Here is a 26,600-nt window from a genome sequence, read left to right on the forward strand (position 1 = left end):
CTGAGAAGATGGGAAGTAGCCATTGACAACGGTGACACCTTACATAGAGCTTGCCATGGAAAGAACTTTGCACTTTTTCATGCATGAGGGAAGAGGAATACAAGAGAAAATCTGAAATTCAGAAGACAAAGCATCTCCAAAACTCCAACATATTCTCCATTACTGCATAATAAGTATTTATTTCATGCTCTTTTATTCCTTGCAATCAAATTTGATAAGTGAATTATTTTATTGTTTTCCTGACTAAGAGTTACAAGGTAACCATAGATTGCTTCAAGCCAACAATCTCCGTGGGATCGACCCTTACTCACGTAAGGTATTACTTGGACGACCGAGTGCACTTGCTTGTTAGTTGTGCGAATTTGTGAAGAATTGTGATTTCCAATTTCGTGCACCAATAAGTACTCAGAAAATAACAGTAAAAAGAAAAATACAGAAAAATATCCAAAATAAAAGAAAAAGCATGTAGTGGTTTACCAAAATAAACGCCAGAGATGGCGACCTCCCCACACTTAAAAGGAAGCATCGTCCCCGATGCTCAATCAAGCCGGGTGTGAAGGGGTGTCATCACTGGTAGGGATGGTAGTTGGAGTCTCAGTGGTGGTAGGCTGGGAGTCTGGCTGCTGTAGAGGTGGGGCCGACTGGATCGGGATCTCAAGATCCGCAGCCTCAATCTGATGTAGGACCGCTGCCTGTAGTGCGGCCAACGTTGCCTCTCCCTGGGGATAGATCTCTGCCTCGGGCGCATCCGCCTCCTCCTCAGATGCCTCGGATGGTGTGTCAGGCTCGGAGGAGATGTCACTGGATCGTATCATCAGCTTTAGGTGCTCATAGCATCGCTTGTTGCGATGCTCCATCTGGTCAAGTCGTCGGAACAAGCGGTGCACCAGATGATAGACGGGCTCTGTGGCAGGTGGAGGAGCAGTGGTGGTAGCAGGGGTAGGTGGTGCAGCAGTGGAGGAAGAGGGTCCAACAGATGGTGGGGCTGACTCATCAGTAGCAGTGAATGGTGGTGGTCTGTGGCCCAAGGCTAAGAAGTTCCGGCTGTGCGGAATGATCTTTCTTTAATCCGCCGCTGGTCGTTTCTCATCGGCAGCCTCCCATGGCACGTCAGCTCGACGGCCAAGTTGTGTAACTAGATACGAAAAAGGGAGGGTGCCTCGGACGTGGACCCTGGCCATATAGTGCCGAATGAAACGTGGCAGATAAAGGTCCTTACCCTCCAGCACACACCAAAGGAGGGTGATCATAGCAGCCGGGATCTCCGTCTCGTGTGTACTCGGCATCACATAATTACTCAAGATCCGGTGCCATAACCGAGCCTCATCATTTAAGTACGCTCTCTTGATCCCTCTAGGCATGGTAGTGTCTTGACCCATCTCCCAAGGAACTGTCAGGTCGAGAGCTATCCGTGCCTTCACAGCATCCCAATCAAACTACATCTGGCGCATGTCCTCCTCAGCCTTCGAATAACCATCAGGCTGATCGGACTTGGCTGGGAGCTGGAGAATGTCCTCTAAGGCCTCTTCAGTGACCAGAATTTGTTTTCCTCTCAGGTTCACGGCATCTAGGGTGGTGAGGTAGTAGTTGCAGTAAAATTCCCGGACCCAAGATGCGTTGACCTCTGTGAGTGTTCTCTCCAGAAAGAACCAGCCCCTTTGCTTGATTTGCTCAGTGGTATACTGCTGGAGTGCTTCTGGAATCTTCAAAGTTCGTTCCAAGTATAGATTTCTGGAGTTTACAAAAGCTGGGTACTTCAGCTCACAGTACCGGTTTGCAAATTTTATAGGATCATTCGCAGGGAGCAGCTGGTCAGCTTTTTCCTGCTGTGTGAAGTTCTTCTCCTGCCATGAAGAATCATGCATTAGAGCAATGACGGACTGGGAGGAATCTCCTCTCTTGCGCTTGCCAGTAGCCTTGCCTTTTCCTTTCCTTTGTGAGGCAAACATCCTGAAAAATAGAAAACCAGGAAATGGATAAAATAGGAAAGCAAATAGGCAATTAAACCAAGGAAACCCAAAGCGGCAAGGGAGAAATAGAATAAGGAAAATGAGTAAATGAAATGTGATTGAATTTATGTTAAATGAAAAAATAATCAATATGCCATGGTGAGAAAGTTAAAGGGAAGTGAAAATAATCAGAAAAGAGATAAAAAAGGTTAGTATGGTTAGAATTTGAAAAATAAATTAGTAAATTAAAATTAGTGAGTTAGTGAAGTGCGGGTTAAAGTAAGTGGCATAGAAAAATTCCATATAACAAGGATTCACAGGTAAGAATAGAAGTACTCATAATCGAACAAGGAAAACAGGGTGATGCTGATTCGAATAGAAATAAAGAAAGCAAAAATTGGAATCAGTGAATCACAAATGCAGTTTATGAACCAGGAAATCAAAGAGGATAAGAAAGTCTGGCATAGCATTCATGAAATGGTTTGGGTAAAGCAGAGTAAAACAGAGTTCAGGAATGCCAAACCAAAACATGAATGAAAACAATTTACAAAAAATTTGGGCAGCATTCCGGCTAAAATTGGATTGTCCCGGAAAATAAACAGCAATCATAGCAGTTCATATCAATTAAAAACTTGATGCAGTTACCAGTAATGAATAGAAACAGGAAAATTTAGAGTAACAAGCAGCAATTGCAAGAAATCATAGCATATGAACGAGGTCACAGGAATAGCAGAATTGCAGTTATGATAAAACATAAACAGGAACAGTGCAAGGAAACAGACCTAGATCCACGAACCACAGCCTAAGCTACCTAACAACCTAAAAATCCACTACAGCATGCATATCTATCTATCCTAATTATGAACAGAAACGGAAAAAAATTACAGAAAAACGACGAACGGATAAAAGGGAGTGCGTGTTGCTGAACCTGGAAGGCGGGAGGGGTGGAACGGGGAAGAAGGTGGCTGTGGCGGCGTCCGGCGCGGTGGCGGGGCACGGCGTCGCGGTCGCGGCTGAGGGGGGCAGTGGCGGAGAGGGTTTAGGGGTAGTGATAGAAGAAAAGGGGGGGTTGCAGGCGGGTGGCGGAGAGGGGAGGAGAGAGGAAGAAGGAAGAAGGAGGGAGGGAAGGGGTTTGCGGCAGCGGTGTCTGGACGGCGGCGGCATCTGGGTAGTGGCGCGGTGGCGGCTGGGTGGTGCTGGGTGGTGGTTGGAGGAAGAAGAAGCAGAGAGGGAGAAGAGGGTTGGGGGTGGGGGGCTGCACGACTGATAGGGTTCGCGTGGCTGGGGGGTTATACTTTTGAATCCTCGCGGCCGCGTGGGGAACGCGGTCGCGTGGTTGGGGCGAAAATGGGAGTGACGCGATCGCGTGGGGCACGCGATCGCATGAGAGAGGGGGAAAGAAGGGTGACGCGATCGCGTTGGTCGCGCAATCGCGTCGCTGGAATTTGTGCTAAACGCACGACTCCAGCGCCGTTTCAGCGCAACTCTCTGGCTCTTTTTGGGTGATGTGCAATCCATGTGACGCGATCGCGTCGCTCACGCGGTCGCGTGGGATTGGTATTGTGCAAGTGACGCGATCGCATGGGGCATGAGATCGCGTGGGCCAATTTGTGCGAAACGCACAAGGGCCGCACGATTCCAGCCTAACTTTCTGTTCGTTGGATCCTTATGCCGATATATATATCACGCGGTCGTGTGGGTCACGCGGTCGCGTGGGTGGTGTTTTTCGCAATATGACGCGATCGCATGGGGCATGCGGTCGCGTCGTGCACCCCTATTTTTTTTTATATGCATGAAAAATGCAGAATGCAACGATTAACATGAATGTGATGCATGATTCCAGGTTTAATAAATTGAAATTGAAAAAGGAAAAATGAAAGCAATTAACAAGAAATAAATTGAAAAAGAAGCGACCATACCATGGTGGGTTGTCTCCCACCTAGCACTTTTAGTTAAAGTCCTAAAGTTGGACATTGGAGGAGTATCCTGTTATGGTGGTTTATGTTTAAATTCGTCCAAAAATCTCTACCAGTGCTTGGAATGCCAATAGCCTCCGGGGTCCCAAACTAAGCATGCAAAGCTTCTGAGCAGCTCCAAACAGATTTTCAGGCTCCCGGGACTACGAATGTCAGGATAGAGTCCAGGATTCCAAGCCTTGCTTTTAAATCCACCTCCGTCTTGATCTACATGTCTCCATCCGGGCGGTTTAAAAAGTAGAATCTCACCGTGGTGACCAAACATTTTCCGTGATCCATGTAATTGAGCATGATACCAATCCGTGTATTTCGAGGTGAAGCGTGGAACCTTATTGAACCTTGTGCACCAGCTCTGAGTACGAGCCATTTTCCTCTTACTCTTAAAGCCGCATAGAGCTCTAAGTTGGCCATCTGTTTCAAGCAAACCATATTCAAGTGAATAAGTAAAGTTATAAGTTAAGGATTGTACACACTTGAAGCTTGTATTAGGTGGTAATGGCCTTGGGATAGGTGTTTTTGGTGGTTCTGCTAGTTCCATTTCCTTGTGCTCTTCTGTGAATTCCTCCACTTCTTTACAAAGATCTTCAATTGTATCTGCGTCATGGTCAAAGTCTTCTATGTCTTCCTCATCACTTGAGTCATAGATTGGAGGTTGAGAGAAATCTACCTCCGCATCATCTTCATATTCACTTGGGGAAGATTCTTCGATCTCAGAGAATTCACTTGCGGATGCAAGTTCATTACTAAGAGAGCTAGACTTGTGAGTATCATCATCAAGGAAATTTGCTTCTTGGATTATTCCGTCTAATTCCTCATAAACGACTTGCCTTGGAGATTGTACAGTATCCTCCTTAGCATCAACTGTAGCATCCTGGACGGAGCTTTCCTCAATTCTTGAATCCCATGGAAGTTCAGCATCTCCTAGGTCTTCAACCAACTCTTCTTCTTGAACAAAGACAGCTTCTTCTAATTGTTCTAGTACAAATTCATGCTCTATCTTGTCCACTGGAGTTTCTGGCAATTTCTTCATGCTCTGCTCTTCATTAGACTGTCCACATGGGATTGTGGATGATCCTTATGTGGTTGAGCGCCTAGAAACCCATTGAATTATTGCTTGCTCCAGTTGTTGAATGGTTGTTTGAAATTTATGTATTGTTTCCTTTAGGCGATCCTTTGCTTCTCGGGTTGTTGGACTTGGACATGATATAAAGGAAAGTGGTGGTGATCGGGAGTGATTGGATTGGTATTGGGGTAAGGAAGGATCATATGGTGGCGAATGGTGAAGAGAAGCTTGTGAGTGTGGTGGTTCGAGGTTATGTTGAAAGGATGGTTTATATGCACGGGGTGGGGCCTGTTGGTAGTTACAAGGTTGTCCACCATCTCTTTCAGCTAGGTATGCACTATAGAACGGTCTTTGTCCAGGATATCTCGGAGGGTGTTGCTGCCAAAAGGTTTGATTAGATCCTCTTGGTTTCATCCATCCTTGATTGGTCTGACCTTGATGCACATTCCTGCTGTAACTTCTATTTCCTTTAACAATATTAGAACCAAACTCAAAGCGAGAGGGGTGAGAGTTCATAGTAGCAAATAAAGATAAAAAGGAAAAACAAAAATAAATAAACAAGCAAAAGAAAAATATTTACAATAACCAATAATAAGGCAAACGTTAGCAGTTCCCTGGCAACGGCGCCATTTTGACGTTAGGATTTTTACCAGTAAAGAGATTCATAGAAACAGTTGCGTTGTAGATACAGTCTCTAAACCGACAAAAATCCCTTCGTACAAACGTGTTGGGTGTCACAAGTAACAAACCCCTTTAAAAATTGTTAACCGAGTATTCAAACCTCAGGTCATCTTCTCAAGGAATTGCGAGGAAGTATGTTCTTATTATTGGCTATAAAGGTTGTAAGCGGGGTTTAAAAGGTGAGAAGCAAGTAATTTGAATGACAAGTAAAGTAAAGGGCAATTAAAATAAATAAATACTGTAAAGCAAACTTTTGGCAAGGTAAGAGAAATTAGAGGTCCAACTTAGTTATCTCTCTCAATTATAATGAAAGTTGAATCTAAATTCCACTTGGTCAACCTTTACTAAAGCAAAGGAGACTCAAGGGACTAATTAAATTGACCATTGAATCCTATTTATTTCCTAAGAAAAGGTTGGGATTACTTAAGTTCAGCTCAATTAGCAAGATAACGATTATCAGTTATGTTGAGTTTAATAACTGTTGAGTTACTGAATTCTTAACCAGGACCAAAAGGGAAAAAAGTAAAATTGCTGGAATAATAAAAATGTCCTTAGATGGGAAGCAATGGTAACTTAAATCAAAGAGAACAATCATAAACTGAAAATACCTCAATTATCATTAATTCAAATAACAGTCTGCAACATGAAAGAATTTATAGATTCAATGATTAATTCAAGTGCTGGAATAAATAAAAGTAAAAGAAAGCTAAAATAAAGAAACATAAAACCTGGATTGAGAGTCACTCTTAAAACAAGAAGAAATCCTAAATCCTAAGAGAGAGAGGGGAGAAGATCTCCCTCTCAACTAAATCTAAATCATTGAAAAATAAAATATCCGAGCTCCCTTTGAATGGATGCATTCCCACACTTTATAACCTCTGGTCTATGCTATCTGTACTTGGATCTGGGCCAAAAAGGGCTTCAGAAATCGCTATGAGCGTTTTCTGCAATTTCTGGTGCATGGCCTCTGTCACGCGTCCGCGTGGGTCACACGGTCGCGTCATTTGGAGCTTTTCCTTGCCACGCAGTCGCGTCAGTCATGCGACCGCGTCATGTGCGTTCTGCTTAAGGCGCGCGGTCGGGTCAGTCATGCGGCCACGTCGCTGCTGATTCGTGCTTGGCACGCGATCACTTCGTCCATGCGGTCGCGTGGATACCAGTTTCCTTAAAGCTTCGTTTTGCCTTCTCCTTCCTATTTTGTATGTTTTTTTTTCCATCCTCTAAGTCATTCTGCCTTAGAAAATCTAAAACTACTCAACACACTAATCACGGCATCAAATGGAAATAAAGGTAATTAAAATAATTAATTTTTAAAGCTTAGGAAACATGTTTTTCACAATATGACATAATAAGGAAGGGAAAGTAAAACCATGCAATTAATGTGAATAAGTAGGTGAAGGATTGTATAAATCACTCAAATTAAGCACAAAAGAACTCATGAAATATGGGTTTATCAATACCTAGAATTCACAATATACTAAACCACAAGGGTTTTTGAGAAACCTTACCTTAAACACATAAATTGGGGATGAAATCCAATGATTCCTCACTATTAATTGGCACCTAAACACCCAAATCACAAAAATTCACTCAAAAATCAAATCTCAAATTTGAAATTCACTTAAGGCAGAGAATGGGAGTATGAAACTCAAAAACTCACCAGAAATGTTGGTTAAAACTAACGGGCTTGCCGAGATCTTCGTGTGGCCGCAAAAGGCACGTGAATCAGAGTACTGTAGCTCGAGTTATTATCGATTTAAGATGAATGTGAATAGTAACCCCTCTTCTCTTCTCTCTTCTCCTTACCAGCTGCTACGATTTTGTTATGTTAGTAAATGAGGCTGAATTGGTTTCATTTGAGTGTTTATATATATTGAACTTGGGCCCAGTCCAACCTGTTAGCATTTTTAGTCCGTTTGGCCCACTTTGGACCAAAACCTTTAGAATTAGTGCCAGTTTTCAATTCTAAATATTTTTCCAAGTTTTTCTACTGTTTTTATTACTCTCACACAGTACTGGATATACTTAAGCTGGAACTACCGAATAATTTACCGGTACACATTTTTTTACGCAATTTTCTGCAGAAAATTATATTTTCCAGCTCGAAAAATTCTACTGAATTTAAATCTCACCCCCAAAATTTTTAAATTAAGACTTCTAAATTTTCGACCTATTTTTGGGCAACTAATTTATTATTATTTTGCGTTAGTTATTTCTGGTTCTTACACGGCAAAGAGTATGAAGATGTTGGTACTGTCCCTGGCGCTAAATGTAAGAACCACAAATTAATTAACCGATTAATTAACGATTAAATAATAATAATTTAATTTTCCAAAATAGGTTCAAAATTTTAGAATATTAATTAGAAAATTTAAATATGATATTTGGACTCAATACATTTTTCTGAGTTGGAAAATATAATTTTCTTCGGAAAATTGCGTAAAAATGCGTAACGGTAAATTAACCGACAGTACCGACTTAAGTCTATCCGGTACTGTGGGAGAATAATAAAAATAGTAGAAAACTTTAGAAAAATATTTAGAATTAAAAACTGGGCACTAATTTTAAAGGTTTGGCTCAAAGTTGGGCCAAACGGGCCAAAAACGCTAACAGGTTGGACCGGGCCCAAATTGGGCCCAAGTCCAACAAATAAATGCCCTCATTAATAGTCGTTTCAGCCATTTCTCACCTCATAACACAAACATAGCAGCTTCATGGAGAGGAGAAGGAGAAGGAGAAGAGAGCAAACACTATTTACATACAACTTCAGGCGGCCATAACTCGAGCTACGATGCTCCGACTCGCGTGCCGTCAGCGGCTATGTGAAACTCTCGCCAAACCCATCACTTCTAACTAAGCCTTATGGTAAGCTTCTCAAAATTCCCTGCCTAGTTTCCTGCCCTAAGAATTTTGAGTTTTTGGGGTTTTGTATTAAGTGAAATTTTGTGATTTTGGGTGTTTAGGTACACTCTATCATTTGGTTCCTATTGGGTTTGACCCAATTAATCTTGGATAAGGTGAGTTTATTCTCAACCCATGTGAAATTGTAATTTTGATGAAATCCTAGGTTGATTTAGTTATGAATTATGAGTATATAGCTTGAATTGGTGTTGTATGGAGAATGTTGGTGATTTGAATAGCTTAGAAGTGGATTTGGTGGCTTGAGGACTTGTGGAAGCTTGATTTGTACTCAATCTTGGGTTTTTGTGCATATTAGAAATCGGCCAAGGTATGGTTTCACTTTTCTCTATGTAATATATAATATCTCTGGACACTTAGGCTAGTAGACCTTAGGATAGGATTGAATTGGTTGGTAATGAATGTTGATATGTGATGATTTTGATGAAGGTATAATTTTGATGAATGTTGAAGTTAATTTATGATGTGGGATTGAAAATGATGAATTTGGATATTGATAATGATTTATGAAGTGTATTGATGTTGATAAATAATGAGAATAATAAAATGATGCTTTGAGTTGTAATAATTGAGAATTGGAGGCTTGAAAGTGGGAATTTTGGATGGAAATGGGTGAAATTGTATATTAATAGGTTGAGGAATGATTTGAGAGTATACGCATATGGTTTAGGTACATTAGGACTCTTTTGAAAGTGGAATAAGTAATTTTGGATTGAAAGTTTGGTAAAATTGAGGTTTAGAGATTTTTGGTAAAAATGGATTTTAGGCTAAATTCGACGGATCATATCTTGAGCTACGGTTTTTGAAATTGAATGATTTTTATATCAAATTAAAGATAATTCAAAAAGCTTTAAAATGGTTTAAAATTTGTGGATATCCAAATTTTGTAGAAAAAGATATGATCGTTGAAAGTTGGTATTTGAAATCTGAATTCTATGAATGCTGCAGAATTTGTGATTTCTGGTTTGTGTGCGCACGCACAGCCTTGTCTGCACGCACACCCTATGGATTTTTGAAACTGTGCGCACTCACACACAGGGATATGGCTAGTGTTGGGAGCACTAGCACACTCTGTGCATACGCACACGTTGGAAGGTGTATTCTGTTGAGGGCGTTGACCTGCCTTGTGCGAGCGAACAGAATTGGAAAATTTTACTGTGCATATGCACACATCTTGAAAATCCTCCTGAGCGTGGGCACACACACCCCTGTGCGTACGCACACTGTCCTGTTTTTCAATAAAAATCTTGTTTTTAACTGTTTCACCTTCCCGGCAAGCTTGTAAACTTCTGTTACACCTATCTAAGACTTTTTGGTTTATTTTTGGATGTTAAAACATAGAGAAGGTCTTGGGTGGAATTATTTCGGCATTTCCGGTAAAAGTTAGAAGGCGGAGGCTTAGGTTTCTGGTGTACTGAGGTAGCGTTTGGTGGAGAGACAGAGGCGGAAAGACTAAGACTGAGAGACAGAGACTAAGAGACAGAGATTGAAATAAATTTCAGTATTCTGTTTAGTGCAAAATGGGAGACAAAAATTGAAACAAGAATGAAACTCTAATTTAAGTTGTACAAAAGGTAAAATTGGAATTAATTAATTGAAATGAGGGTATTTTAGGTATAAAATGTTATTAAAGTTTCAGTCTCCATCTCTAAAAATTATAGTCTCTTGTGTCCCCACTTTTTGGAAGTACTAAAATACTGAAATTTTGGGAATAGAGACAGAAATTTTAGTATCAGTCTCTGAACCAACAAACAAAATACTGAGTCTCAGTCTCTCAGTCTCTTTCTCAATACCTCAAAACAAACACTACCTGAGGATGGGTTTGGTTGAGTGAGAAGAAAGAATAGTATATTGGTGGTTACTAACAATGTATTGAGAAAGTGATTAACTAATGCGTTCTGAATGAAATGTAAAAGTGGTGAACTAATGAGTTCTGAATGAATTATGGAAGTGGTGAATTACTAATTACTGAAATGAATGATTTTTGAAAACCACTGATGTAACATTTTTAAACTGAGACACTGTTGAGACGTTATGTGCCTGGCAGGAACGGCGGTTGGATCCCGCCTGTCGAGGTAGCGACGGCAGCATAAGGGCGGTGGTTTGTCCTGCTTACGTTGAGATGTGAGGTACGTGGCAAGAGTATCCCGCTTGCATCCCTTCGGATCACTAGAGTGTGCAGGCACAAAATCCTGGACGGTGTTCCAAGCACCATATCTCGGGGGTTCCCATTATGATTCCGAAGGGCGACATCTCCATGGAGATGTGTCGAGTTGGCAGTTGAACCGACAATGTGATATCACAGCCAATAGGACAGGCATTCATCATGTGCATCTTCTATCTGTTTGTTTGCTTTGCCGACTTGTATTATTTTCCTAATTGTATAACATGCCTAATTGCCTATTTGGATTACTTGATATACATGCTTATACTTGTGCTTTACTTGCATTGCTATTACCTGTGTTTTCTACCAGGATTGAGGAGGTTCGTAAGGCGGTGGCAATGAGATCGCATGGTGGTTAGACTGATGAAGGCTGTGGGACAGCGGAGAGTTGCTAGATTTGAAATCCACTAAGTAGATCACCCCTTTTCGTTGTGGTTTTAAAGTTAATGTTTTAAATTTAATTACGCTTTAAGCTTGAATCTCATGATGGATATGAAGCACTAGGATTGCCTCTGGTGTCCAGGATTCTTATATCTTACATTACTGGGCAATGTTACCATACTGAGAACCTCCGGTTCTCATTTCATACTTTGTTGTTGTTTTTCAGATGCAGGTCGTAACCCACCTTGGTGAGTTATGTGATGGTGACAGAGCGGAGGACCTTTATCCCGTTTTGGAGTCTTTTGATTTCTTTTGTTTAGAATTATCTCACTTTTGTATTTACTTTTGTCTTAGAGGTTTACTTTGAGAGGATATTTTGTATATGCTATTTTATCTTTCAAAATTCAGTATGTCTGTATAACACTAGTCGGCCTAAACTCCGTGGGCTGTGGCTAGTATCTTATGATTATTATACTCGTATATAACTACATATATCTTGTTATCTTACATAGTGGATCTTGCCTTTTACGCTTGTAGCTTCGTGTGAACGTTCGTGCTTTGTAATTCCATATTTGAGCTTATTTTCTTCATCGGACTTCTAGAATTATTATTCCTTCTATATATATATTTATGTATAAGCCTTAGAATTGTCGTAACCTTTGATTAACCTTCACTTTACAGCATGAGGTAAGGCTTAGGGTAATTAGGGTGTTACACTAAACGCCATGTGGCCACGATTAGCGCCAGCATCACAAAAGCTATCACAACGCCAACTCAATCAATCAATAATTAAATCAAGTAAATAATCACATTCATCTAAAATAACTCAGTTTAATCCATAAGACTCACATAATCACAATATACATATTTTTCACATCAATATCAATTTATAACGATTCTTGGATATAAAAAGGTTTAAGAAAAAGCTCTTACCTCAAGCGCGGCTCAACTACACGTCAAACTCTCCTTTATTCTCATTTTGCAGTAGTGGCATCAAATTTGACCATCCCCACGGCAACCCACAACCATTAAACATAGCATGCAAGAATCAAAACTCAACCCTACGTCATGAACGCCTAAGAATCTCTAGCAGAACCACCCACGGTGAGGACGGTTGGCTTTGTGCTACTCACGGATAGACAAGTTGAAAATGAAGGATTTCCTCTTTTGTTGCGATGTGGATGTGGGAAAGATGGAAATGCACTCTCCTTTGTAATATTCCCTATGAGTCAAGTGAAGGTGGAACAGCACTCTCTTTCGTATTGTTCCCCCACATCTCTCTCTAGTTGCAAGGTAGAAATACGCACTCCTTCGAATGTGAAAAGACACACTCCTTCGTAATTCCTCCAAGAGAAGGTAGAACGGCACTCTCCTTTGTTTATATTCCTACTGGGGATGCACAACCGAGAGACAATATCTGGGTTAGCTACCGGATGTGTCGGGTTTTGGCAGTTTAACCAGCCCGAAACCGAAACCCGTACCTCTTTGACGGCGGTTTCAACTTCGGGAAAATCCTCTCTCTGATCAATTCCAACTCCAACCGATCCAAACCCCACCAAAATCTCACCGCTTTGATCTTTAACTCAACCTCACACCGATCCCATGCCAAGCAAATTCGTTCCGTGCCAAATTCATGGCAGACAACTAATTCATCTAAAACCTAATTAACCCAATCCCAATATAAACATTTATTTTCCAACATTATCCCACCAATTACGACGAGTTCTATATATAACTATAGTAAGTAGGAGCCTTTAACTGATAACCATATCGACTTTTCTTTAAAAAATTAGAAATACTTTTTCTTTCTTTTTATAAACATGCATACATACAAATTGATCATAACACTTCACACACACACACACACACACACACACACACACACACACACACACACACATATATATACGTGGATTCTTTATACAAGTAACTTACAAATATTATATACATACATATCATTACAATCACCACTCCTATCCTTCTTTACAAAAATATAATAATAGTGGCGAGGGAAAATAATGACTAAGATATTTAAGACAGATATAGCATAGCCAAAAACTTAGCAATATCTTCATAGTCTTCCTCGTCCGTTTCCTAAAAACATAGGGTTGTAAGGGTGAGAAGCTAATCACACGGTCTCACCAGAGAATCTTTGAATTGTCATAAGAGGATATATAAAAAAGAAATTATTTCCAACCGTAGTGATCATTGCTCGTCTAATGAACCTTTTAAAACATCATCAATTAATCATCCAAAATTCAAATTCATATTTTAATTGATAAAAATTCCAATCAAACATAATATCCCATAATATTTCACTACATGCCAAAAAACCATTCTAACCAAATGTACTAATAATTCATCCAATCGCGGCATCCGGCCCTATACATAATCAGCCATGGCCTCCAACCCAAAACATAATCAACCACACTCTAACCACCATAATCTGAACCAACGAGTCATAATCACACAGATAGTCAATCATTCACACAAAGAGAACAATTACAACAAGTAGTATAATCAGTAGTTAACAGGATGTCAATCAGGCAAACCAAGTAATTTTAAACAAATGCAGTATGATGCATGCATACCCTACTGGCCATGAGCTCGCATGTTAGTTATACTACAAGAATTCTTACACTACCCAAACCTTAATTTTCCCAAAACTAAACCCTAATCCACTCACTCCCTCCTCACTTAATGCTGAACCCCCACCCTTTCACCCACACACTCCCCACGGTGAAAGAAAGAAAGAGAGATTAAAAGAGAGAACGAAAATATCAACAAAAAAGGAGAAGAAAAGAGCGTCGCTAGCTCGATGCCTCTGCCACTGCCAGCAATGTCGTGGAAAGAGTGAGGTTCACAGAGGAGTGAGAGAGAAAGCCAGACGCGAAAAGCCCAGAGAGAGAGAGAGGCCAAACGCGATGCATGGAGACCAGGGAGGAACTGTTGTCGCCAAGACCGCTGTCGCGCTCTGCCGGTGCCACCAAGCTGTTGTTATCGAGACTATTGTTGCCACCACTGAAGACTTTGATTACCACTGCTTCTTGTGATAGAGAAAAATGTGTAACGCTTTACCTTGAAGAGAGGGCTATTTCCGTGGAAATGATTATGTTCAATTGAGGTTTTGACTCGTGGAAATTTTGTAAGTTTGGTTAAAAAAAGGTTTTGAGGCGTGTGAATGTTTCAATGCTGCAGAATTGTTGCTTTGAATTGTGTGTTATGGTACATTATTGAGGATGAACTATTCTCAATGAAATTATGGAAGTGAATTATTGATTGATGTTTGTTAATGAGAAATGTTATGGTGTTGGTAATGGAAATTTGGTTTGGTTTCTCTATGGAATTGATGTAAATCGAAATGGTTAATTCACATGAATTGGGGAGGTTGAGGATTCCCTCTGGTTATACATATATCGGTATGTGAATGGGGTTACGATAAGTTATGCTTTACAAGGTTGGTTAAGATTATGACTATGATTTGAAATGAGATTTTGATTAATCTAGTAGGGATGGTGGTTTTGCCCCACCCACGGTGAGGACGGTAGCTTTGTCCCGCTCACAAGTAGGCAAGTTGAGGTTGAGGATTTCTTCCCTTGCGTTGCAATGTACAAGTTAGAGTTTTTACTGCCCACTTCTGAAACCAACGCTCACTGGTCTCAGCAGGGATCTTCTTGTAGTTCGGCCATGGGTGATTGTACATCAGCTTGATAACATTAGTACAGTCTTGTGTACATGCATTGTTATTTGGTGTAAACCTACCAATGAAAAACTTAAGATTAGTAGTTTATGAAAAATTACTTAACGTAATCTATAAACTTCAATTATATTTAGACATTTTAGAAATTTTGGCAAAGTTTCATCTATAACAAGAATACGCCACAAATTCTATAAATCAACAATTCACTTAAATAATTCACAAACAAACCAACATGGAATTATATGTCATTAAGCAACAACATGCATCAATAATCAAGAATTTTCAAACACTTTCAGCAGTTCAAACCTACTAAGCTAAATCAAACCTATCTTAACAACCTAAATCCACTAAAACTTGAAAATTGAGTGTAACTAAATTAAACTAACTAACTAAAATAGTATGGATATAAAAGACTTAAAATAGTACTTACGTTGTCAAACCATCAGGCCAAATCATTATCCATACAATGGGAGGTGGTGGAAGGGCATCTGACTGGGACCCGTGAGAGGATTTCGACACCGTGGTGTCTGTCCCTGGAGGCGTAGTCGTCGAAATAGTGGGCTGCTGAGTGGACAAAGGTGGTGGAGGAGTCCACTTTGGTGAAGTAGCCGGACGACAGCCTGGTTGGGGTTAGGGGTCATGATAAATGATTGATCCTTTGCATGCATTGCATGTGACGTTCTAGGGGTAGTCGGAGTAGAGGGAGAGGATCGAGAAGTCCCAGGGGTACCAGTAGACACCCTCCCTCTACTACGACTACGAGGCCAATTCGTGACACCTCTGCCTGTCGTTATGTCTACAAAGAGCATACCAATTAAATTTAAATTTGCATCCATTAAATTTCACCAAAACTTTCCAAAACACAATTCTTTACTTAGAATTAATGAAATTAAAATTTTATAAAATCTTTAAAATTCAAATTTGCAACAATAATTCCCATCATTCTTATTTTTTAATTTCATTCAAAATCTTATAAAAATTTCGACAGAACCTTCCATAAAATTTAGATTTAACCACCCTTCAAGGGTTCCATCCAAACCAAATATCTCTCATTCCTACTCAACTTTTCAAATATCAAACAATTTACTCAACATAAATTTTCTTGGCTTGTTATCTTTAATTCTCTTTCAAAAAGCTACCCTGGTCTTGGTGAACTTCCTTTACATCATTTCCAAAAGGTATAAAGTATAAACCCAGTTTACAACTCTTCTTTCTAATGATATTATTTTTATTCAATATGAAACAAATAATCTTGGTCTTTTATAGTACTTGGCTGAGAATAAGAAACAATACCAAACATAATGAAACAGAACCTTCTAAACTCTAACATTCGTCATCATTTTGCAACTTAGAATAAAAAAACACGGTTCCGAAGGATGAACTGGACAGTTCCAATAAGATTTCATTGTTGAACAAAAATACATTTTTTGGTTTATTTCATCTATTCCATGAATAGAACAAGGCCTCAATGGGAGGCCCACACGATGGACTATTAGCTCAATGGTAGAGCGCGTCCCTGATAATTGCGTCGTTGTGCCTGGACTTGACAATTTCACATAGATCTATAAACTATAATTCAAAATTGAATTGCTAGAACATAGTAAAAGCCTTCAAAATAGAATCAAACATTCACACAAACTACGATTATCAATTTAGCTCATGAGGCAAACATTTATCTAAAACTACATTATAAGAGAGATAAACAAACCTAATAAAACAAACTCTCTTAAGTCTCTAGACTAAGAAAATCACTAACAAAAACGGATTTTCTGACCACAACAATCACCTTGGAAATACGTGAGCATGAGAAAACAACTCAGAACATATGCTTAATCCTGTAGTGCTATTTTCTTACTTTCTTCTCTATTCTGTATTCTGCAAAATAATTCCAAATAGCATTCAGAAAATACAGTATGAAAAGAGTAAGAACTCCACAACCCAAATCACCACTGATTAGAGCTTCTGAAATCTGAATGGATGTACAATTCTAATTATTAACATCAAGATTCACATCAATTGTATTCCCCATTTAAAAAAAGCACGATCCTTTGTTCTTTGTACACAACCATACCACATAACCATTACACTGCACATTAATCAGGGAAAGATTAACACATAGCACACCCAAGTCAACTAAGAATCTAAGATATACTATACAAAGTCAAAAATTGTCTCAGAATCAAAATCTACAGAGTGATAGTGAATAATGCAAAGGAAGGCTTTTTGTCGAGATCTCATTACATAACAGCAGTGGCAGAGGTCTCAAAACCATCTTGTCCTTGCATGAGCGGCGAGAGGGGTTAGGGGTTTGCAGCAATGGAAGGGAGCGGCGGCAGAGGGAGCATTGATGGAAGGTTTTGCGAGGGACAGTGCAAGGGAGTCACCGCCAGAGAAAGTCACCGCTGAGAAGAGGGTTAAGGATTTTTGGTGGGAGCAGCGTTAATGGGAGTGCCAGAAGAGGGGTGCCGAGGAGGCATTACGAGCACCAGCGATGTTCTTCGGAATGCTGAGGGTTCTTCGTGGAGTGCCCTCAGTGTTTAGGGTTATTTGCTAGTGAGAAGCATAAAAGGGTTTATAGGAAATGGCCAAAATAGTTTTGAACGAAAGTTTCGAAAGTGTTTTGAACGAAAGCTTTTTTTTTTGGAACCTTTTGGCCACGCTTCAAGAGTTACAGAAAATGGCCACGCATTTAAAATGTCACTATAACGAAACCAAGTTGCCACGCTTCAAAAGCATCCCTGTTTCTCTCTAGTCTCAAAAGCGTGGTCAAATCTTTAATCAAATGCCACCCTCATAAAAGTGTGGTCATTGATCCCTTTCACCACGCTTTTGAAGCGTGGTAAAAAAACATGGCCGAATCTCTAATCAATTGCCACCCTCATAAAAGCGTGATCATTGACCCTTTTGGCCACTCTTTTAAAGCGTAGCAAGAAAAAGGTGTGGCCACAAGCCTATTTTTGCTACAAAATGGCAATGGTAAAAATTGTTCTTTAAAAATTATTATAAAAATCGTTGTTTATTAGGGTAACAAGGGCAATGATTTTTTGGTATTGTTGTCTTAGGTAAAAAACCGTTGCCTATTAGTATTGATAACAGCTATAATATAGAACAATTCAAAAATCATTGCCAAAGCGTTGTCTAAAATTTCAAAACCAGTTTTTTAATTTATGGCAATAGTTTTTTGCCGTTGCAAAAACCCTTATTTATTGTAATGTATACCGAGAAAAGATCAATTTAAGTGGTTTTAAGGGTGTTCCTATGTGAAGTTTCCACACACAGTATTAATGTCGAAGAGGTGCTAACCTAGGTCCCTAGTTGATACAATTCTAGTGGTTGAGAGAGACGGACTTCCAATCGGCGACAAACTAAAATAATTATATAGGGAGTATTTATAAAAAACTTTTGATAATCAATTAAATAGATGTTAAAAAGGTAATGGTTAGGCTAAATTGTATATTTGGAATTTCATATCCGTTATTTATAGTACACGACAAAAGATCTGCTAAGGATCTTAAGTTAATCCGTGTCAAATTTAAGCTAAATATAAGTAGAATTTGTGATTAGTTAGGTCAAAAAAATTGATAGTAGCTTGCATTATGACGCCTCTCTTTCTTTGAAAGTTATGTAAAATCAAGATACATGGAGTTAAATTTAATCCAATGTAGACTATGTCTCTGCTCTTAAAATCTTCAAGCCAACCAAGTTGACTTGTATACCTTGCTCAGATGTTTACTGTTTACTTCTATGACGGACATTGACACGGATACGGGATACGACACGATACGGGACACGTCGACAGATAAATTTTAAAATTTTACATGACACGGAAACACGTATATATATATATATATAATATAAAGTATTTTTTAGATAAATTATAATGATATTTTGATATTTTATTGATATTAAAATATAAATTAAAATTTTTAATTATTTTTAATGTCTTATTTTAGTTATATCAAGTATTTAAAATATTTTTTGTTTTAATAATAATAATATATACTATATCTAAATTTATTTTAAGAATATATGTTAAGAATAAGACTGGACACGCGGACACGTGATGGTATTTAGGTGTGTCCAAGCATGTCTGGGAAAGAATTTTTTATTTTTTATTAAGACACGGTTGGACACAGCAGACACGCGTGTCAGACGAGTGTCGATGAGTGTCGTGTCCAAAATGTGTTCAGCATGCGAGCACGATAACTCAGTGAAGTGTCCGTGCTTCATAGGTTTACTTAAATCCCAAATAATAATAATAATAATTAAAGGAAAAAGAAAAACCACAATAACGCCATAATTAACTTTTACTAATACTCATTAAAGAACATAGGTATCGCCAAAATACGAAATTTGAACTTCGAAGTAGTGATGATTTTCGCTTTGACCATTTTAGCCATTTCCGGCTTTATTTTACTTTATTTTTTCGGCTTTAATAATAAATAGTGTGGAAAATTGATCACGTACTACATAGTCTATCTTTTCTTTGACGTAATATAATAATTTAAAAAATAAAATAAAATTTGTTAAGTCAATTATTAGTGTCCAAATTCGTCATCTCAACATTTTTTTCCAATTATAAATACACTGCATCCGTTATGCCTCTTCCTCCCACACTCAAAACACTCTTGCTCAAAAGCAAGAAAATTAGAAAACACATAACAAACCCAACCTTATAAAACAATATATACTTTCTTGTTTTTTCCTTTCTTCTTCTGTCTTTAGAAATCGAATACAAACATAGCTTTAGTTTGGTGAAGAGAAGTTATAATAAGAAGAAAAGGAAGGAACCATGGAAGGAGGCATACCAGAAGCTGATATGTCTGCTTTCAGAGAATGTTTGGCACTTTCATGGAAGAATCCATATGTTCTTCGTCTTGCTTTCTCTGCTGGAATTGGTGGCCTTCTCTTTGGCTACGACACAGGTAATTCAAAATAAATTCAAAAAATTTTTTTATAAAGAATTTTAAATAAATAAACTATTATGTCCGTGTATATTTTGTGTTATTAATATTGTAATCACAACTTATTTTCTCATCATCTCTCAAATTTTATTCTTCCTTTATTTCTATTTTCTAGCTAGCTAGCTCCCTCCTATATATATGTTTTATGTTTTTTATTTTATTTTTCTTTTTTGAAAGAGAGCTCCCTTATATATATATATATATATATATATATATATATATATATACGACCCATATCTCTGTTTTCTCTCCCTCTGTCAAACTCTTAGCTATCACCCATGTAAACTTCTCTTATACATAATAAAAATAATAAGTTGTAGACTTCATATTTAATTTTTAGTGCTACTAGACTATATAATTTTTTTATTTATTATTTCTACTATTGCAAACACTTATTATAATGTTGTTAGTATATTGACACGTTGGTAAATATTTTTATTATTAAAATTATAATTATGCAGGAGTTATATCTGGGGCTCTTCTATATATCAGAGATGACTTCAAAGCGGTAGACAGAAAGACTTGGCTTCAGGTATACATTAGAGGGAGATATATTAATAATTTTCTCTCCTCAGACACTTTTGGAGTCAAAATGTTGAAAAATCAATGAGTACTAATATTGTTATGGGTTTAGTTAATACGTGCAAAAAGACATAAGTTAAAATTTCTATTAAAACATTTTAATAAAAAATACAAATTTTAGCTTTTAATTCATTTATAAAAAAGCACTCAAAAATTAATAGAATTTATTATTTTTAATTATTAGTCTAATTTTTTAATTTAATAATATATTTTTATTTCATATTTTTAAAGATTATTAATTAATTACTAACTAAAAATAATAAATTTTTTAATTTTCTAATTTTTTATTTATTATGTATTTATTAAAATAAAAAAATTAATTATTTTTACTAATAAAAACTTTAAGAGCACATGATAGCTAGAGTTTATCATTATTCGTGTGTTGTGAATCCCAATCTCCACTTGCTCGAATAGACTTTAATGCCCTTACGCCTTCTCTGCTATTTACAGCCACAACGTAACCTACCAATACTTGCAGGGAAAAAACAGACACATAGTTTTCTGATGTTTTGTTTCGAATGCCCCCCTTTGACAATTAAACATCACCCGAGTCCAAAATGTTGCATCATCGCTGAAAACATTGCAAACTCTTGCTCTATCTATTTATTTATTTATTTAATTAAAACCTTGCTTTTGTTTCTTTTTTACAACTATGAAACTTTTATTTTATAAATTTAATTTTAATACAAGAATAGTTAAAGTGCAAATTTTTTACATAATCACTGATTACTAAAATAGTTATTTCTACTAATATCACAATACCCAATTAAAAAAATATATAAAACTTTTGCACTATATGTTAAAATTAATTTACTATTTTATTTTATTTTGTTTTGTTTTAATATATGTATATGTTGTTTCTTAAAATTTCTTTAGGGGTTAAACCTTTCGGATTGGTTTTTGCAGATATAATATTCATCGGAAGAGATCCGATCCATAAAAAAATCAAATAATATTTACCATAATTTTAATTTTCAAATTTCTTACATTTTCCTAATTATTCTACTTTAATGATTTAATCTATGTTTTTATCTGTATAAAAATGTTTTACATGACAGCTAATCAAGTAATCTGTCTTAGGTTTAAAAACTGCAATCAACTATCTAATGATAATTGCTTTTATCATTCTATCCAATACATAGGGAAAATGGCTAAATCATAAATTAACTTCACTCACAAGGTTGGAAATCCAAATTTTGAAAACTCCTTTGGTAAGGGAGGATAGTATCATATACTACAATTTTCAAGGGCTTAATTAAGATTTGTAACCTAATTTGTGTGAATAAAAAATAAGATTGTAATTTTAATGCACTTCAGAACGTAACAAAATTTATATTATAAACTAATTGAATTCATGTATTTGGATCATTTTTTAAAATAATAGACTTAAAAATTAGTTATCTTTTATAATGTATTAATATATGATTTAACTAAATATTTGTATAAAATTATTTTATGCTGTCAATGCATGAAAAATTAAACTTAAAAATAATACATTATCTATGTAATAGAACCGGAATTAGATTCGTTTTTTCATTTCTCTTAACTTTTATTTATTTATTTATTTATTTATTTATTTGGTCTATACCTTCTTTGTCCATGAAGTATAACCTCCACATAAGTTTTTTTCTTTTTCTTTTTTATAATAATTTTCTGTGTACTTTTTTAAGTTCTTTTTTATTTTTCTGGTTGTGTGTGATGTCCCACATAAGTTGACAAGTGTCCGAATCATGTTTCACTTCAACAATTGTAGGCTTCATATACAGTTGGCCCAATAGGAGTTGCCGCCCAGTGGACCCAATTAATATCCCCAACCCCTATTGTATTCTCAACTCCATCATTCAGTTAAAGCAACCTTAGTAATAATAGATGGGACCCTCTTAATTATGCCTGTAATTCAATAACTCTTTTATTATACGAAAAGTAATTTTCTGAGTCCATGTCTAAATAAAAATGCATATTTACAAGTCAATTTCACGAAAATGAAGACACCAAACAAATTTCACGAAAATCATGTGACGAACCTCTTTTTACGGATCACATAAAAATTAACCTTCTTTTATTATGAGCTTAAAAGTTAGTTTACTATACTAACTACCGATCTATTGGTTTTATATGTTTTCTGTTTTTTTTTTTTTTTAGGGTATATCAATTTATTGGTTTTTTACTTTTTTATAAGTTAGATTCCGTAATTTCATACATCATATGGCATCAAAAGTACTAATTTATTGGGCCTCAGCCACTTTTCTTTATCCAATGAAAGAAACCCTATATTCTTTCTTCAAAAATGTTCTTTCTGTTCACACCAAAAGAAAAAAACCTCTGCGAAGATAAACAACATAATCAATCAATAGTTATAAACCCATTGAGGAATATGTATTGTTCCCAGCGGGGGTTGGGGAATCTTCCCATTTGATTGAATTTTATGCGTTGATATATTTACAATGTGTAGTTTATTATGCAGTTCCGGCCTATGGGCTCAAATTCGAGTGAAATATAAATGGGAAGCAGCAAATTTAGGGGGTTGGAAAGAAAAGAGAGAAGAGTCAATATTCAATTAATTTCAAGATTAAAAAAATATTTTCTTTTTTTTTTTAATTAACTTCATGTGTATATATTATTAATGTAATTATTTTAAGTTTACATATAATAGTGTATTATCTCATAATTTAAGGAGTTTTGAAATCTTATACGTAGATAGCATACAAAATTTTCGATAAGAGTATCCAATTTGAAAAATAACACACAAGATTATATTGAACTTAACTTTCCAAACACACTATAATGATGGTTCTATAAAACTTTTATTTTTTAAAAATGATTTTTAAAATTTAATTAAATAATCAGTTATTATAATAAAATCATCAATTTTATTTAAAGTAGTATAATAAAAAAAATTATAAAAGATCAAATACGTATTTTTATATACGATGATGGATTAATACCGATTTTGGTATACACTAGTTGGCATTGTTAATAAAAATAACATCTTCTTACACAATCAGTTTTGAATAGCAGTATAATCCAAAGAATTGAATCTTTATATTCACCCAAAGAGATAAAAATCTGCCTGGCAAAGAACCAATAGCTCAAATGGCATAATCTCCCTATACTCAATTAAGAGGTTGCGGGTTCGAATCTCCATATCTTCGGTAAAAAAAATAAATAAAGATCTGCCTGTACGAGTTTCGGTATGCAATGAATATCACATTGTCTAATTTGTAAATATAAATGGAACACGGTGACAGGAAGCCATAGTAAGTACGGCACTAGCTGGAGCTATCATAGGAGCTGCAGTTGGCGGATGGATCAATGATCGATTTGGAAGGAGAATAGCAATCATTCTTGCAGATGCACTCTTTCTGACAGGTGCAATCATCATGGCTGCAGCAACAAATCCTGCTATTCTCATTGTTGGTCGAGTTTTCGTTGGACTCGGCGTTGGCATGGCTTCGATGGCATCCCCATTGTACATCTCAGAAGCTTCTCCGACCAGAGTTCGCGGTGCTCTTGTTAGTCTCAACAGTTTTCTCATCACGGGGGGGCAATTCCTCTCGTACCTCATCAACTTGGCCTTCACTAAGGTGAGTCGTTATTGACGGACAAAGACTAACAAACAGTTGTTTTCATGCGAGTTGATAGTTGAGAATCCTTTGATAATTTGACATGTTTGAATAAATTGTCATATAATAATTCTCAAGTATCAACTCCAAGTTAAGACAATTGCACGCGAGTTTCCATGTTATTGAAATATGTTAAGTGATTAAGTTTGTATACTAAGTCGAGCCAACTCACATATGTGGCTTTAACGTGAATTCTAATGAGAATTTGTGGATGAATTTTCATTTCAGGCGCCAGGGACATGGAGGTGGATGTTAGGGGTAGCAGCAGTACCTGCAATAGTGCAGATCTTACTAATGTTTTCCCTTCCAGAATCGCCTCGTTGGCTGTACCGGAAGGTAAGTTCATTGGTTTATTCATCAATCATCATTAACCACCACTAACTACATTTTCAGCTTATGAATTACTAACTCTTCTCCTTCCATTTACAATAACATAACAGGGTAGGTATGAGGAAGGGCAGGCAATTCTTAAGAAAATCTACCCACCCGAGGACGTGGAAGGCGAAATCCAAGCTTTGAAGGAATCAGTTGACTTGGAGATCAAGGAATCCGAGTCATCAGAGAAAATCAACATGATGAAACTCTTGAAAACCACAGCTGTAAGAAGAGGTTTATATGCAGGAATGGGCCTCCAAATCTTCCAGCAATTTGTTGGTATCAACACTGTGATGTACTACAGTCCCACCATTGTTCAGTTGGCTGGTTTTGCATCTAACAGAACAGCACTACTTCTGTCACTCATCACATCTGGCCTCAACGCATTTGGTTCAATTCTGAGCATATATTTCATTGATAAGACCGGGAGGAAGAAGCTTGCTCTCATCAGTTTGTCCGGCGTCGTGGTGGCTCTGGCTCTCCTAACTGTCACTTTCCGTGAGAGTGAGATTCACTCTCCAATGGTCAGTGCCATTGAAACATCTCATTTCAATACCACCTGCCCTGACTTCAGATCAGCCGTAGACCCTGGTAGATGGACTTGTATGACATGCTTAAAGGCTTCATCGCCGTCTTGCGGCTTTTGCGCTGCTCCTAATGACAAGGTGATTATGTTTTTTGCAACACTTTTTACCTTAATTTTTCAAACTAAAAAGTGTTTTCGAATATTTAAAAAATCGTTACTTTAATTTTAGTAACACTTTTTAACTGTTGCCAAAGTTGTATAGCCACTGTAGTTAACTCCACCAATGCGTACTTATCACTAGGGAAGGAGGAAGTGTCCTTTTGTCCACTACCATTTCAACTAAAGCTTTGCTCAAAACTATATCTAAGTAGCTCCACCCGTTACCGGCATCAAGGGATGGAATATTAAGGCCATTGCATACTTACAAAAACACTTGCTAAATAATACCAAGTTTAATATGTTAAAATCTATATGGAATCTCTACAATAAGGTAGAAACTTAACATCCTTATGTTATTTATGTACATTCTTGTGCATTCCTTAACAACAGTAAGCCTTTTACAAATGGGTGGAGACAACAGAAGTATCCTATTGTAAGCCATTGTGTTCCTAACACTAAAATGTATTTCAATTTTGCAGCTCTTGCCTGGGGCATGTTTGATCTCCAATGACACATCAAAGGACATATGTGGCAATGATCACAGGTCATGGTACACAAGGGGATGCCCAAGCAAATTCGGTTGGGCAGCACTTATAGGCCTTGCACTCTACATCATATTCTTCTCACCAGGAATGGGAACTGTTCCATGGGTTGTGAACTCTGAGATCTACCCTTTAAGGTACAGAGGAGTCTGTGGAGGAATGGCATCCACAACAGTTTGGGTGTCAAATCTCATTGTTTCACAGTCATTTTTATCACTGACACAAGCTATTGGGACAGCATGGACATTCATGATGTTTGGGATTGTAGCTATTGTGGGCATTTTCTTTGTCATTATTTTTGTCCCAGAGACTAAAGGAGTTCCAATGGAGGAAGTAGAGAAGATGCTGGAACAAAGATCTGTGCAGTTCAAGTTTTGGCAAAAGAGGAATTCAGTATCTGAGAAATACTGATTCAAGGGGAAAAAAGGAAACAAAAATTCGTGTGTTTGTGAACTGTTAGTGATACAGGCTTGTAAAAGTAAATTGTGTACTATGGTTTCTATTTGGGTTATTAAGCAATAGTTAGCATTTTAGTTTAGATGCTTAGTTGATTATTATTAGTTGGTTACTGATGGGAATCCTTTTTACCAAATCCATACGAGATGGAAAAAAGAAAGGATTGATAATACTATTTAATTGGTAATCAATAAGAAAATTATATTAAGTGATCTCAATTGCATTGTATTTTTCCCTTAATATCTTCATTGTTGATGTTAAACTAAAAAAGGAAGATTCCTATCTATTAGTCTATCACAAAATCCAAACATTTTGAATTGGTTACTACTTTTTCCTTTATAGTAATACCATGTTTACAGCAGTACCCGAACATAACTCATCCATACCTGTATATCCTCCTTATATTTTCTTCACACTAAAACAGACAATTCATATAAAGAGATAATAACTACATCTTTTAGAATGCCCCTACTTGGATCATCAAGACCTTCCTTCAGGATTTTGTTTAACGAAAATTTGTATCACATTACTTTACCATGT

General features: G+C 37.1%; 1 protein-coding gene across 1 annotated transcript; it reads left to right on the plus strand.

The window, feature by feature from the left end:
* The first annotated feature begins 19,430 nt into the window (after positions 1-19,430).
* Positions 19,431-26,278, plus strand: LOC107630525 (putative inositol transporter 2). Its single transcript, XM_016333694.3, has 6 exons — positions 19,431-19,758; positions 20,259-20,329; positions 23,628-23,963; positions 24,231-24,338; positions 24,443-25,042; positions 25,542-26,278. Exons 1-6 carry the CDS (start codon positions 19,626-19,628, stop codon positions 26,013-26,015), a joined length of 1,722 nt encoding a protein of 573 aa, XP_016189180.1. The 5' UTR covers positions 19,431-19,625; the 3' UTR covers positions 26,016-26,278.
* The last annotated feature ends 322 nt before the right edge of the window (positions 26,279-26,600 follow it).

This window comes from Arachis ipaensis, chromosome B3 (genome assembly GCF_059453495.1).
Source record: "Arachis ipaensis isolate K30076 ecotype BB chromosome B3, ASM5945349v1, whole genome shotgun sequence".
Taxonomy (NCBI): domain Eukaryota; kingdom Viridiplantae; phylum Streptophyta; class Magnoliopsida; order Fabales; family Fabaceae; genus Arachis; species Arachis ipaensis.

What these genes read in the sequence shown, in the direction of transcription:
- LOC107630525 (XM_016333694.3), top strand. Translation starts at nt 19,626, where the DNA reads ATGGAAGGAGGCATACCAGAAGCTGATATGTCTGCTTTCAGAGAATGT. An exon ending in ACAGAAAGACTTGGCTTCAG is followed by an intron (nt 20,330 to 23,627) that starts GTATACATTAGA and finishes ACACGGTGACAG; the next exon opens with GAAGCCATAGTAAGTACGGC. An exon ending in GCGCTGCTCCTAATGACAAG is followed by an intron (nt 25,043 to 25,541) that starts GTGATTATGTTT and finishes TCAATTTTGCAG; the next exon opens with CTCTTGCCTGGGGCATGTTT.